The sequence below is a fragment of the Neophocaena asiaeorientalis genome, unplaced genomic scaffold (assembly GCF_003031525.2).
Source record: "Neophocaena asiaeorientalis asiaeorientalis breed wild unplaced genomic scaffold, Neophocaena_asiaeorientalis_V1.1 scaffold45, whole genome shotgun sequence".
NCBI classification, from domain to species: Eukaryota; Metazoa; Chordata; class Mammalia; order Artiodactyla; family Phocoenidae; genus Neophocaena; species Neophocaena asiaeorientalis.
The window spans coordinates 9268224-9283426 of record NW_020174642.1 but is presented as its reverse complement, the minus strand read 5'-3'; the positions used below and the strand labels follow the sequence as shown (position 1 = coordinate 9283426).

At 46.5% G+C, this 15203-nt stretch overlaps 1 protein-coding gene across 1 annotated transcript in view; it reads right to left on the bottom strand.

Moving 5' to 3' along the window:
- Window positions 1-15196, bottom strand: part of BACE2 (beta-secretase 2) — an 83036-nt gene extending 67840 nt beyond the window's left edge. Inside the window, exon 1 of the mRNA XM_024758268.1 lies at window positions 15074-15196. Coding sequence (XP_024614036.1) covers window positions 15074-15148 — 75 coding nt within the window. The 5' untranslated portion in view covers window positions 15149-15196. The remainder of the gene's footprint in view (window positions 1-15073) is intronic.
- Between the last annotated feature and the right edge of the window lie 7 nt (window positions 15197-15203).

Here is a 15203-nt window from a genome sequence, read left to right as displayed (position 1 = left end):
AGCGGCGGGGCCCGTGAGCCATGGCCGCTGAGCCTGCGCGTCCGGAGCCTGTGCTCCGCAACAGGAGAGGCCACAACAGTGAGAGGCCCGCGTACCACAAAAAAAAAATAATAATAAAATAAAAAAATAAAATAAAATATCACCTTAAGGACATGTTTTAACTATATTTGTTATTTTTTTTCAATACTTACGAAGCAGCATGCTGCCGACAGCCACTTAGAGTCGCAATAAAAGCCAGCAAATCTGGAACTGTGGCTTTCTGGGAAATAAAGGCACGTAACTCAGCTTCAGAGGTCTTGTCTTTAAAAACAAACCAGACCAATGATGTGCTGAAGGCTGAAAACCACGGTGGCCTCTGGAAGAAGAGGAGCGTGTGCGGGAACAGAGGCTGTGCTCATACGGCTGCAGAATCTGCTCAACGCTGGAATCTTCTGCCCTGGACAATCTCGAGAGAGAGGCACCTGCATGCGCTGGATCCACTTTCTTAGATGCACACTGTCCTCTCTTTTCTCCACCTTGCTGTCCTCACTTGAAGCTTTTAAAGAGCATCCTCGTTTCTTTGCAGCTGCCTCACGTTCCATGGGACAGACGTGCCATGGTTCACACCCCCAGTCCCCTTCCCATGAGCATCTGGGTTGTTTCCAATCGTTTGGTATTACAAGTAAGACTCCAAAGAATAGCCTTGTGAATTACTTTTCATACTTTTGCCCAATGTAACTTTCCTGTAAATTCCTAGGAGTGGCTTTCTGAGCCAAAGGCTAAAGGCATCTGAATTTGCCCAGACATTTCTAAACTCCCCTCCATAGTCTCTGTAGGATGGGATCATATTTTAATAGAAATTTCTCTTGTCATACAAATGCCTTCAAACAAGCTCTGTAAATTGCTCTTCCTCCTGCTTTAATGAAATCTTGGCCAAAGCTATATTTTTCTAACAGCTTTGTGGCAATAAATTTATTTTTAGGTATTATAAGTCCCGTCCTGTTTAACGTCAAAGCTTCTTTCTGGCATCCAATATAATGGGCCCGCCTGAGGCTCAGAGAGACAGAGGGCAAGGGGAGGTGTGGTTGGATTTATTTCTATTTCCCCACCTCGATCACAATGATGCCCCAGATTTCTCCAGGACTGAAACAAGGGGGAGTGGAAAGGTAAGAGGCGGGAACTTTGTTATCTGACTTCATGGCTGGTAGATTCTGGATGTGGCTGATGTCTACATGCAGGGGGCTCCTTAGAACCACTGTCTCTTCCTTCCCACCCCCACCACGGATGGCTCCCACCTGCAGCTTCCTGCAGTGGGCAGAAACCACTGCTAGTCAGTTGGCCCTTACTACTCCCTCCTTAGTCTCTAGCACCTGACAGTCCAACCCAGGGGTCAGCCAACTTTTTCGTATAAAGCCAGATGGTCAGGATCTTAGACCTTGGCAAATGGTGTCTGTCTCATGCACTCAACTCCATCACTGCAGCATGAAAGCAGCCCCAGATGACATGTGAACAAATCATATGGCTGTGTTCCAATAAAACCTTATTAAGGAGACCGGCAGACATGGCCCACAGGCCTTAGCTGGCTGATCTCTGGTCTATACCCCATACAAACTCCCCCTGGTGGTCTTCTCTGGTGGGGTTCCTTCTGTGGCGACCAGAGCCTAGATGTTGTAACAGGGACACACCTTGATCACTGGAAATAAGCATCTTGTCCATAACAGCAACAAAGACAATAGTGACAAGATTTTTAGATGTGTTCTTCTCTTCTTTGGAGAGTTCAAGGAGAGGAAAAGAAGGACAAATTGCCCTAAACTATTTTTTAATTATTATTAAGCTATTATTTCCCCCCCAAAGATATGATGATGCATCATTTGGAATGCTTTCGGCTGCAAGTAAACAGAAAACTATAGGTTTAGAGTAGCCCAAACAAGTAGGGGTTTATTTTTCTCCATATCAAGAAGTCTCTTGAGAAAGTTGGTATTAGATAAACATCTCAGGGAAAGTCAGTGTCAGATCTCTGCTGTTCCCCCTGACCTATTGTTCAAGGTCAGAAGTTGGTTGCCCCTGTGGAAGGCGTTGCATTTGCATCAAACACAGGAGGGAGGAGAAATTATAATCCCAGCCACACCTGCCACCTTTATCAGGAAAACATACACTTTCCCTGAAATCCCTCAGGAGACCCCATTTAGATCCCATTGTCCACAGCTGTGTCCTTAGTTGCAAAGGATGTTCCAGTGAACAGATTCAGGCTGGAGAGAAGAGACTGGGGAAAGTGTTTTAGTTTGATCACTCAACTGAAAATATCTGTCACAGGTCAGGTAACAGAATCATTACCATTGCCATGTTTCAAAAACTAGACATGGACACACATAATGAGAACACACTCCATACCCTGTGTACACACAGCCTTGAACTTCCAATCAGCCTTGTAATGTTTCTCTTTTAAATACAAAAAGACAGCCACAATCACCACTGTTTGAGAGAAGCCTCTAGGTCAGACGCAGAGACCATGACAAACACCCTGAGGAAAGGAATTCAGAATATAAGGCAGGAAGCTGAAAGAAAACTTCAAAAAAAAATTCATAATTTTCTCAGAGTAATAGAAGGTATGCAACTTTGAAACAAGAATAAGGCACAATCAAAAGAGAAACATTCAGAAGTGTTCTTGAAAATTGGAATTAAGATAGCAGAAATGAATATGGAAAGTAGAACCAAAAGACGAAGAGATGGGAAATAGGAGAGACCACACAGGATGGCCCCAGCATCTGGATAATAGGAGGTCCAAAGGAGAGAACAGTTACTAAAAAATTTCTCAGAACTGAATGTCTTGAAATTCGAGACTGAAAAGACTCACCAAGCATCCAGCATAAAAAAAAAAAAAAAAAGACATCATCATGAAGTTTCGGAATACCAGGTCTAATAATAACACATTTACAATATCTCATGTATAGTTCATATACAGTTCATAGACAAAAATCAGAAATCACAATGGCACTGGGCTTATCAACAGCATCAAGGCAGATGACAATGTAAAAATAGCTTCAAGACTGAGGGTACTCTACATAGAAAACCCTAAAGTCTCCACCAAAAAACTATTAGAACTAATAATGAATTCAGCAAAGTTGCAGTACACAAGATTAATATTCGGTTATCTGTTGCTCTTCTATATAGTAATAATGAACTATCAGAAAGAGAAAGTTTTAAAATCACATCAAAAAGGATAAAATACCTAGGAACAAACTTAACCTTACCTTCAGACTTAGTACTCTGAAAACTATAAATATTGATGAAAGAAACTGAAGACAATACTAAGAAATGTAAAGATATCTTGTACTCTTGGAGTGGAAGAATTAATATTGTTAAAATGGCCATACTACCCAAAGCAATCTACAGATGTAATGCAATCTCCATCAAAACACCCATGGCATTTTTCACAGAACTAGGACAAATAATCCTAAAATTCATATGGAACCAGAAAAGACCCTGAACTGACAAAGCAATCCTGAGAAAGAAGAACAAAGCTGGAGGTATCACCCTCCCAGACTTCAGACTATACTACAAAGCTACAGGAATAAAAACAGCATGGTACTGACACAAAAACAGACACATAGATCAATGGAACAGAATAGAGAGCCAGAAGTAAACCCACACACCTATGGTCAATTAATCTATAACAAAGGAGGCAAGAAAATACAATGGAAAAAAGACAGCCTCTTTAACAAGTGGTGTTGGGAAAACTGGACAGCTACATGTAAAACAATGAAATTAGAACATTTTCTCCTACCAAATACAAAAATAAAGTCAAAATCGTTTAAAGACGTAAATGTAAGACCTAAAACCATAAAACTCCTAGAAGAGAACACAGGCAAAACACTCTTTGACATAAATTGTAGCAATATTTTTTTGGCTCTGTTTCCTAAACTTAAAAGCTTTTGCACAGCAAAGGAAACCACTGAGAAAATGAAAAGACAACCCTTGGAATGGGAGAAAATGTTTGCAAATGATATGACTGACAATGGATAATATCCAAAATATATAAACAGCTCATACAACACAATATGAAAAAAAACAACCCAACCAAAAAATTGGAAGAAGACTTGAATAGAAATTTTTCCATAGAAGTGATGTAGATGGCCAATAGGCACATGAAAAGATGCTCAACATCATTAATCATCAGAGAAACACAAATCAAAACCACAATGAGATATCAACTCATATCTGCTAGAATAGCCATTATCAAAAAGTCTACAAATAACAAACACCGGTGAGGATGAGGAGAAAAGGAAACCCTCCTGCACTGTTGGTGGAAATGTAAATTGGTGAAGTCACTATGGAAAACAGTACGGAGGTTCCACAGAAAACTAAAAATAGAATTGCCATATGATCCAGCCATTCCACTCCTGAGTATATAGCCAAAGAATAAGAAAACACATGCACCCCAATGTTCATAGCAGCCCTATTTACAATAGCCAAGATATGGAAGCAAGCCAACTGTCCATCAATAGTAATGGATAAAGAAGATGTAGTAAGCGCATATACAGTTGGAGAGAGGAAAGGGGGAGGGGCAAGATCGGGCTAGGGGATTAAGAGATACAAACTACTATGAACAAAATAGATGAGCAACAGGATATATTGTACAGCACTGGGAATTATAGCCATTCTCTTGTAGTAACTTTTAACGGAGTGTAATCTATAAAAATACTGAATCACTATGCTGTACACCTGAAACTAATTCAGTATTGTAAATCAACTATACTTCAATAATAAAGAAAAACATCTCTGAGGGATACATCAGGGTGCTGTTGGCCAGAGGAGCCGGGACTGCCCGGCTCCTGTGTCTCCACTCACCCTTGGGTGGGGATCGGAGGTGGTGCTGACTGAAGGACCAGCAGGAGACGGGAAGAGGGCACCAGCGACCACTGGCTGTGTTGACCCCCAGGATCCCCCCACAGAGCTCTGGTGAAGCTGGGCTGGGGCATGAACTCGGATTTGAGTTTCAGCAGGTCCCTGCCTCCCCAGAAGTCTGAACACAAAATACTGGGATTTCTCAGTTCTCCAGCCAGCCTCACGGTTCATAAACCCAGGACAACAAGGCGTGTGTTCGAAGACACAGAGATGAACAGGCTCCAAGTGAAGTACCTGCTCAGACGTGGAGAGGAAGGTGAGGACTCCACCCCGGCCACCAGCCCAGCCCGAATGGGCACTGCAGCACCTCCTATTTGGGTGAAGCAACCAAGGAGGTGGGGAAATGGAAGTCACCCACATCCTACAGGGTCAATGAGCCAAAACGTACACACACTTACCGATCAAAGGACAACAAAAAATCTTTTACATATTTTTGAAATTTGTGTATACTGAAGAATCGATGTTATGGAGACTCTAAGCAAACTATCAGGTAGTAAATTCTTACGCACACACGGGAGCTACACTTGGGTGAACGTGGTTATGGATTAGATGACACGTCAGTGTCCCCGGATCAGGCACTTGGCAGTTTTGTGTCCTCTGCATCCCTGCTCTTCGACATCACAAGGCACCAGCCACTCAAAAGGTTTTGAAAATCCTTATGTTCAGAGCATTCGATTTTCAAAGGAGGTTTTGTGGTTGTTTTTAACCTCAAACGAAATCTCTCTTTGCCCCCCAACCATTTTCTCCCAGTGCTTACACATCACATCCTCCTTTTCCAGAAAGAAGTTCAAAGTACACGCAGCAATGAGAGGCTCGCTCCGGACTGACTCACAGAGGCTTTCGTGAGTGAGATTCTAGAACACTCCAGGAAGTTAGGATTTTAAAGCAGAGCTTTTAAAACTGCTTTGTGACTCGTGGGCCAAAACGATGCTCTCAAATGCATTCAGCAGTAGAGAGTAATCATTCTTTTATTCCTCAAATATTAGCCCAGCCTGGGCCAGCCATGGCTCCAGGCAGGAGGGATGCCGTGGCCGCAGTACATTGTACTGATGCCGATAATTCTGTGCCCCTGACCCTGAAGTCTCCTGGGACTCTGCCTGCCAGCTTCTCCTGCCTGCAGCTGCAGGACCACAAACCTGCCCCCATTAGCCCTCACCCAGGACCAACCGGAGTGGATGATAAATGTCCAGCTCCTTTGCCCTTCAGCTGGGACAGCTGAGCCTAAGTGACATTCCCTCTCAGAGATCCCAGGGGACTGAGCCCACTGCCCACGCCTGCAACCTTTTCCTCACCCACACTTCCCCTCCCCTCACCGCCCCATCCCCTTCCAAGTGAACTGTCCAACTCACATGCTCATCTCAGTCTCTTTCTGGGGAAACCCAAACCATGACACAAGTCTAAGTGGTCTCCTGCACCCCACCGCCCCTGGCACCCCGAGTTTAACTTTCCTTCCTTATTCAGAAACTCTCCCTGACAACCATACTTAACTCCCCTCCCCCAACTCCTCACACCCTGCACACACGTGACCTAGAAGCATGTAGCGTAATGGTTTCATACTTTGCAAGGCCTTGGTTCTAATAACATCGAACCTCAAAGCACAATTTTAAAGCAGATGAATAAGGAGCTGCTCCAAAGGCCGGGCATGTCAGAGCGGCTCCCCGTGGCCCACTGTGCTGGTGCTGTCTGCCCTCCTGGTACAGGCTTTGCTGCCTGGCTTCATCCTGGAACACGGGTCCCCCTTTCTAAAGGGGTCTTTACCCACGCCCATCACCAGGCTGTACGGTCTCTCGGTACCCATCAAAAATTCTGTTTACTTGCTTTACAATCTGTCTTCCCAACAAGCACGCAGGTTCTAGAAAAGCAAGGGCCATCTTCGTCTAGTTGACTGTTGCATCCCTGGGCTTAGGATAGGGCCTGGCATACAGCAGGTGCTTAATAAATACACAGAATGAAGGAATAAAGCATGCTCATCCTTTGAGTCTAGTTCAAAATTCTTTCACCTCTTTAATCCCCAATCACTCGAGTTAGAAGTGCCTTACTGCATCTGGCAAGGAGAACCACGGCACTGGAACAAGACAGGATTGCAAAGATCCGGAGACCCACAGGTGTGAGCCTGCTCCACTCCCCACTGGTGCCCACACAGATGCTTTTGACGGACAGCCTCCCTCCCTGCTCTGGGCAGGATTTCAGATCCCTGGTACTGCTGACATTTGGGAACAGGTAATCTTCTGTTGGGTGAGGGGCTCTGTCCTGTGCATTGTCAAGCAGCATCCCTGGCCTCCAGCCACCAGATGCCAGTGGTACCACCCAAACTGTGACACCAAGAATGTCTCCAGAGAGAGCCCAATGTAACCTGGAGAATACAATTTTCCTGGATCGGGAACCACTGAGTTAGACTTACTGGCTACCCCTAGGATAAAGCTCTATACCCACCCCCTCTTGAGAGGGCTAAAAGCCGAGAACCCAACGCTCACATTTCCTTTTGCTTTAGTGAAAATGACCACTGTCCCGCTAAAGACAGGAGGTGGCAAAACAAATGTAAGTGGAACCATCTGTAACAACTTCTCACGTGCACTCCATGAATGCCCTGCTGATGGCACCCATCCACAAACAAATGGTTACGTGTCAGCAATAAGGTAACCACAGGATGGGGGAGGAGGCCCCAGAAACTCTGAGCGCAAGCAAACTTTCCAGCGCAGAACACGGGATGTCCGCTGAATCTAATCATTTAAAATACGGCTCTTGTACGTGTATGTCTTTTAAACTTTCCTTTTCCAAGTAATTCATTCTCATTGATTTACAATGGACCGATCGGGACAGACTGGAAATTTAAACAGGACACAGTCAGCACAGAGACTTTGAACAGCACGGCCCTAGAGCTCTTGCTCTGGAGAGTGCGCACTCCACCTTTCCAACCTGCCAGGTGCAAAGAAGCTTCCGGAACCCAGTCTGCTACAGGTAGAGATTTCCTAAATGGGCAGAGTTAACACTTAATCAGACAACAGCCTTTAGGAAGATGAAAGAACCTACCAATTCCGTTCAGGAAACCACCCAGCAGAGGAGACTCTGGCTTCTTTGTGCCCTCCAAATAGTGTCCAAGGGATGGGGCCGGGCTTGTTGCTTAAGAGGCGGACGGAGTTGAGAGACGTGATAAAGTGCAGATTTTCAGGCCCCGGTGCAGGCTCTCTCACCCTGTCAGTCTGGCCTGGGTCTTGGGAATCTGTATTTGTAACCAACCCTACAAGGCGTGCTTAGTCCTCCCTGCAGCCCCCTGGCTGGCGGAGCAAGGACTCCAGTTCTGCCCTTGGAGCCAGCAGCATCCAGCCTCCCCCGGCTCCCCCAGGGCCTGAACCAGAGTCTGCATCTTAATAGACCCCCGGGGGACGCACCTGCAGGCAGCTGTTGAAAATTAGGGCTATCGGAAGCTCTCCCCAACAAAATGGATTATAATCACTGAGTGTCAGAGCTTCTAGGAAGCGTCTCAGGTTACCCGGTGAAATCCCCTGTTTACAGACAAGGAAACTGAGGCCCCGAAAGGCTGAAGAACTTGCTCATCCACATCAATATCTGGCAAGCAGCCCATCTGGGATGAGCAGCAGAAACGCCTAATTCCCAAAGGCTGTGACAAACGCGCAGACCTGCCTGCTCCTTGGTGGCCTGTGTGATTGGGAAAAGCTAATGAATTTCCCCAGGAGGTAGCTCCATGTGTGGGGCTTGGAGTCCACACCCACCTGCACCAAGCAGCAGCTTCCCTTCTGGCAATGTATCCTGCCCTGAAACGGGGTCAGACCTGATTATCCCGCCCTCCCTAGGCTACCTGGAAAACTTTTTGATTCCGTGCTTTCCACCCTTTTTCCCCACAGTGCCCCCTTCTGAGGGGGCTGCCTTGTGGGGGGTTCTCTTGGGTTTCTGGCAGGGGGTTTGCAGGGCAGACAAACTGAAGTCGTTCTCAGCCCACTGCCAAGAAGTGCATTTATCCAGCACGGGGCTGGGGAGGGCTGGGGGTGCGCAGGCTCCTTAGGAGGGCCGGGTGTAAACCCTCCTCCCCTGTGTGTCCTCAGTCTAGTGGGAAATGGAGGGAGAGGTTTTCCACCGCCCTTTATGGCTCATGGGCACGATGAAGCCGGCCCAGGGCATCACCCTTTACACCGCAGACAGTCCTCTTCATCTTTCTAAAATGGCAGGGCTGAGACTATGTGTTTCTAGGTACTGGTATATGATGCGCTGTGTAATAAAACTAGGAAACGTCCAACCTGAGACCTGTGCGGGGTAGCAAGCATTCACTCAGAAACAAACCTACGCGTTTTGTTTCCTTCCTGTGGTGATGTCGGCTCTCCAAGAGTCTCTTTACCTCTTTGAGAATTCCAAGAGCAAAAAAGCGACTTTTTGATTGAGTAGCGATAGGCAAAAAAAGCAAATAGTCCAGGAGAGGATGAAGAGGGGGGGCCACATGACAGCCAGTCCAACCAGGCATCACACACACATTCTCCACAGCCCGGGAAACTGGCCCAGAATATGGGACACACACCCTAACTCACACCATACCCCTCAGTATCCATGCACGAGGCACAGAAGCCGAGGTGGGCCGTCCACCTGCCTCACAGGTGGGTTCTGTTTTCCAGGTGGTATCGGTTGTCACTAACAAACAATGAGGTCCACTGTCAACATTCAGCCTGGGCTGGGCAAGGAGAACAGAGTGAGTGCAAAGGAGGAACCTGTGACAGATGGCAGGGGAGCCAAGTGTAAGCAGAAAGCCCATTGTTAGTCCTAAAAGGAGGCTCTTAGGCTCCAGGGAGAAGCACCTTTCTCAGCATCAGATGGGACCCAACGCCTACCCCTGCTGCCCTCTGCCTGGGGCTGGGGCGAGAGTCCGCAGCCACCAACCCCATCCTCAGCCCAGGTGGACCCTGAATCCAGGCTTGACCTGTTCCATTCAGTGTCTGGGATATAAAATAAACCCCAGGGCGTGCTGTCCCACACCCCGAGGAAGGGAAAATGCCGCCTCTGAATTCCTCTCCTCAGGCCTGATCCAGCCCACCATGGAGGAGAAATCCCTCTTGCTGTGGCTCACCTCGACCTTTCCCTTTTGGTCTTAGTTAGAACGGGGTCAGCAATCATTCTAGGAGGAAACAGGAAGCCCAGAGGAGGTCAAGCCACCTGCTGACAACAAAGGAAGTCAGGCAGAAGAGTCTAGAAAATGCTGGAGATGCTTGAGGAGAAAAGGAGTGGATTTCATATCAAACAGATTCCATTGAAAAGGGGTGACAGATGCCTTACAAAGTCTTTAAAACATGAAACACAGCTTTCAACATGAGTATTTGTGAGTCATCGGTATTTAAATACCAGTGATCTGAGCTTGTCTAAGTGGGCTTTTCCCAGGTTATGCAATAATTACAGCAATCCTAGAATTAATGCAACACGACAAAAGCCATTTAAAAAATTTAAGCGATTACTCTCTAGTGAGGAAACTGATACCGAAATACATTCACAGACTCTGTGTCGACACAAAATCACCTTGTGCTGCTGCCTTTGATGAAAATTATACTTGAATTCCAAATTAAAATTATCGGCAATTCAAAGATGGGATAGAATGAAAGAAAAAAAATCCACAGAATGATAAACTTAGAATGAACTTGTTATGGGTTGTGTCCCCCGAACCCCGCCAAAAAAAAGGGATGCTGAAGCCCTAAACCCCAGTTCCCGTCTTGATAGATGTATCAAGCCACGACGAGGTCAGAATGGATCACGACGGGCCCTCATCGAAAGGCTGGTGTCCTCATAACAGGCGGCAAATTTGGACATAGAAACATGAGGTTGGGGGGAGAATGTTACAGGAAGACAGAGGAAGAGATGGGAGGGATGCAGCTACGAGCCAGGGAACACCAAGGACTGCCTGCAGCCACGAGAAGCTGGAAGAAGCAGGAAGGATCCTCCCCGAGAGCCTTCAGAGGGAGCACAGCTGCACAGACACCTTGTCTTTGGACTCCTGGCCTCCAGAACTGTGAGAGAGTATGTTTCTATTGTTTTAAGTCACCTAGTTTGTGGTCATTTATTACAGCAGCTGCAGGGAACTAAGAAGAACTTAAAAGATCTTCAACCAATGCGGAAAAGGAAGCATGGGGAGGTTGCCACCTGCCCATCGTCAAGTATGTAATGCCACTAGGATCTGGGCCCCTGCAGTGGGTCCAGGACGCTTCCCACTACCTCCAAGTCATTCACAGATAAATAAAGATGGTTCTTTAAGAAAAAAAGTCACTGCGACTCAAATAGCAGCGTGCAGAGCGGTGAAGTGCTTAGACTGTGGACTGGGGCAGACCTGATGGATAAGCCCGCTCAGGCACTCATCAGTGTGACTTGGGACAAATGACTTGGCCTCTCTGAGCCTCAGTTTCCCCATCTGAAAACCAAGTCAAATAACCATACGTACTTCAGCAGGTACATGCTGTTGTGAAGAGAAAATGAAGTGATCCAGGCAAAATGCTTAGCACGGTGTCCAGAACCCAATAAGCCTGAAATCAAGGTTAGCTATTAATACACAGTTGTTAACGATTTCTCAGACTCTGTCTCTCCAAGCTGTTTGGAGCGGATTCCTTGGTTTGGCCTTTCACAGTCCTCCATAATAAAGCCTTTGATGTTGAATTATTGCTCCAAAGCTCAGGAAGGGCATCTTTTCCCCCAAAAGGAGCTGGTGGGAACCGAGCTTTGACTTTCTGGCTCTTTCCATCCCAGTGGTCCATTCTTTCTTCATTGTCCTTAGTCGTTTACCGTCTCAATTTTTTCCATCAGATTTCTTCTTGCTGACCCTTTTTCAGCCTCCCCTACAGTGAGCTTCATGTAATTTGAGGACACTGGGTGGCTTATTCTGAAAAGGACAAACTTTTAAATTGTATACGACAGATACATATCTTCAATCTAAAATCTTCCAGATTAACTTCCAGATTAACAGAAGCAAGTAAGCCCACGTGCCATGATTAAAATGTGAGCCCCCCACATAATTCGTTAGCTCTTTACATACATTCCAATGTTTAAATCCGAGACGCATTTTGCTGTTTTATCTCTATTAGTGGAGATGACAGAAAATCTTTCAACAGAAACCCCAAAAGACTTTTTGAAGCCATTACCAGGTATATAGCCTCGGACCTTCAGTTTCTTCAGTTGGATTTATGGTGTTAGCGTGGAAGTCTTTATTTAAAAAAAATAATGGAAATTGTTGTAATTATAATCACTTTAGAACACCATTATTATTATTAATAAGACCAAATTACATGGTTCCAGCAGCTGCTGGTTCTCCACTGTTAGAGAGAAGTCACATAATGGTGCCAGAGCCTCGGCACTCATCTCCATGCCAACGTGAGGCTGCTCACACATGGCCCTCCGGGCGCGTGACTGTGATGTCTTGAAGGGTGTCAGGCAGAATGAGGGACCCCTGTTCTTGATTAAAGCATTCAGGGAATGAGCACATTTCCAACAGTTGCCTTTCCCATGGGAGAGCAGGGATGGTGGGGCTCTGGTTCCTGTCGAATCTTCCCACATGGTCGCTCCTATGCACACCTGGATCCAATTATTCATGATGCTGAGCCTTGAGCTTTGCCTGCAAGGAAGGGGACTCCATGGAGGGAACGGCAGGGACTGGGAGAGTCCAGTTTGTGTCACGTGTTAAGTTCCTAATACCTTGGGGTGTACGGTTCAGGGATCTCTGGCTGAAAAGGGTGACAGGAGGCCAAAAAACCAAAGAAAAGAAGTCGGAAGGGAGGAAGGGAAGGGACCAGGTATCTGCCAGGTCATTGACAACTTGGGTTCTGGAGTCCAGCTGCCTGGGTTCAACATCTGGTGCTCTCCTTTTTCCTTGTCCCGTTGCCCTGGGAAAGTCATTCAACCTCTCCAAGTCTCAGCTGTCCCATCCCCTGTATCAGGGTAAGAACTTGGAGCTGTTGTGAGGATTTCCTACAGTGGTACATTAGGCACACGGCACAGTGCTAGTCACGAGGGATGCGCTCCACACTAGCTATGACTATTATTTAATTTTCAAAAAATTCTTGATTATTTACTGCTTGAATGTACAATTCCATTTTTCTCTCCACCTAAGCAAGTTTTCTTTTAGGCTTCAGAGAATTAGCAGAGAACATATGCGTGACTCTTGGCGATTAACAGAGCAGGAGAAAACTTCCTTCAAGTTCAGAAGTGCCCCCATGGCTGCCTGCTCTTGCCTGCTGCAAATACCTGACTGGTGGTCGGAGATGTTTCAGGGGGAGGTAGGCAAGAAATGAATCCTGATGCACTCGTCATTAACACCTAAGAGTTTACAGTAGGCATTTGGAAAGCACACACGTGAATTCTGCTATAAAGCAGCTTATTACTAAATCAGGCCAAGAAGGAGGCACAGAATATTTCACTTCCCATCAAATGTAAAAATTAAATCTGGATTGTTTAAAACAGTCCTCCCTGGAAACATGTGAATGTGTAACTGAGAACTAACCTTGAATGAGCTATTTCCTTGGCCAAGGTAAAGATATCAGCATTAAGATACTCAATACATTCTTGTTCATTAAACTTCTTTATTTTAGAGTAAAGGTCATTGGATTAATTAATAAAGACAAACTATTATTTAGAAAAGTTGTTTTGTTTGTTTTTTTGCAAGCCCAAGAGAAATATTTTCTCATTCTTCTAGATGCTTTTTTCCCTTCCCCTCCTCTCTGGAGGAAGACAGGCGTGAGGACCCAAACTGCCCAAATTTACTTTACTTTAGTTGAGAGAATTCCTTTCCACTTAAAACATCAAGGCACACATTTCCCAAGTGGTGAATGATTTAAGGCCTGTTCCAAAAGATTATCCTTGGGTCACAAAAAGAGGTTCACACTATCTCATGAAATCTTGGGAAAAGTGAAATGTACCAGGTTCTCACCACTGGCGCGTGTTCTCACGTGGTGGCTTTTTCCACCCGAGGAGATGCCAAAGACAGCGCTTAGATGAAAGGCAACTAGAATCAAAGTTTTGAGCCGAAATACATTTTTGAAGGCTTTTCTTTTTTAAACTAATTAAACAAGTATAGAAGTTATTCAGTAGAGTTTCTTTTTTTAAAGAGATTAGCATGGCATGTCTTTCCTCTTAAGAAAGTCTTGAATAATTTAATTAGAATTACACCAAAGTCATGAGTATGTGCTATTTATGGGGGAATCATGGCTGAATTAAAACCCAAATGACAATGTTAAAAATAAAGGATCTTCAGACACCGTATTCAATGGATAAGAAAAACTTGACTTCAACTCACAGATTAGGTAGTTTCAAAGGAAGGAGGAGGGGGCCAAACCAACTCCTGGGATTTTGTTTTTCTTAAGATGACCGGGCCTGGGCACATTTGTTTCTTGCTACAAAAAGTGCTAATAATTGAAAATGAGGATAAGATCGCTGTTTGATTTTATTTCTATTTTGTCACTGGGAGACCTCTTGGTACCCGGAAGCCTGGCTCATCGCATTTTTTTTTCCCAGTCCCTTTACTGCATTTAACACGTTCCCCACACGTGTGTAGACTCTTTGATCGGCGCAGAGGGGCTAAGCAGCAGGGCCAGCCCAGAGGAAGCTGACCAGCCAACCCTGAGAGAGGAAAGTGGAGCCGGGGAAACGCTGCTCCCTCCGCGGGCAGCCAGCGAGCGAGTCTCCTTGGACAGGGTTGCTCTAAGCTGAGATAAAGCAAGAATCCCTTTGAAAAGGGTACTGCGCCTTTGGAGGCCGTCCACGAGCCTCCTTAGCGATGAGACAGCGCGGGGGTAGGGGGCGGGAATATTAACGTTAAGTGATTCCCCCGGTAACAGCAGCATCGCTCCCTGGGCCCACCGCAAGGTCTCCTCGCTGAAAAGACGTGTCGCTCGCCAGAAGGCAATCCCATTAGAGGGAAGTTACAGGTCTCTCGCCTCGCAGCCACACGGAGAGGGAGAGCTTAACAAGTTCTGAAGCGCCTGCACACGCCTCCGGCTTGCGCCCGGGGCAGGATTGCTACCGCTCCGCGTCCCGAGTGCGCGCGCCCCGGATCCGGGCCCGGAGCCCCTCTGCGTCCCCAAGATCTGCTCTCCGGGGACAGCTGCTGTTTTGGGGGCGACGCTAAGCTGCGTGGAGGCACAGCTGGGCGCCCCCAAAAGCCCCCCGGCTGCAGGGCGCCCGGTCCGAGCGGGCTGGCGAGCGCGCACCGACCTACCTTCTGCGGGGGCGTCCCGATCAGCATCTCCAGGTAGTAGCCGCGGCCAGAGTCCCCCTGCAGGTTATCCACCATGGCCAAGAAGTTGGCTGCACCCCCGGCGGGCTCCAGGGCGAGCGCCAGGCCGACC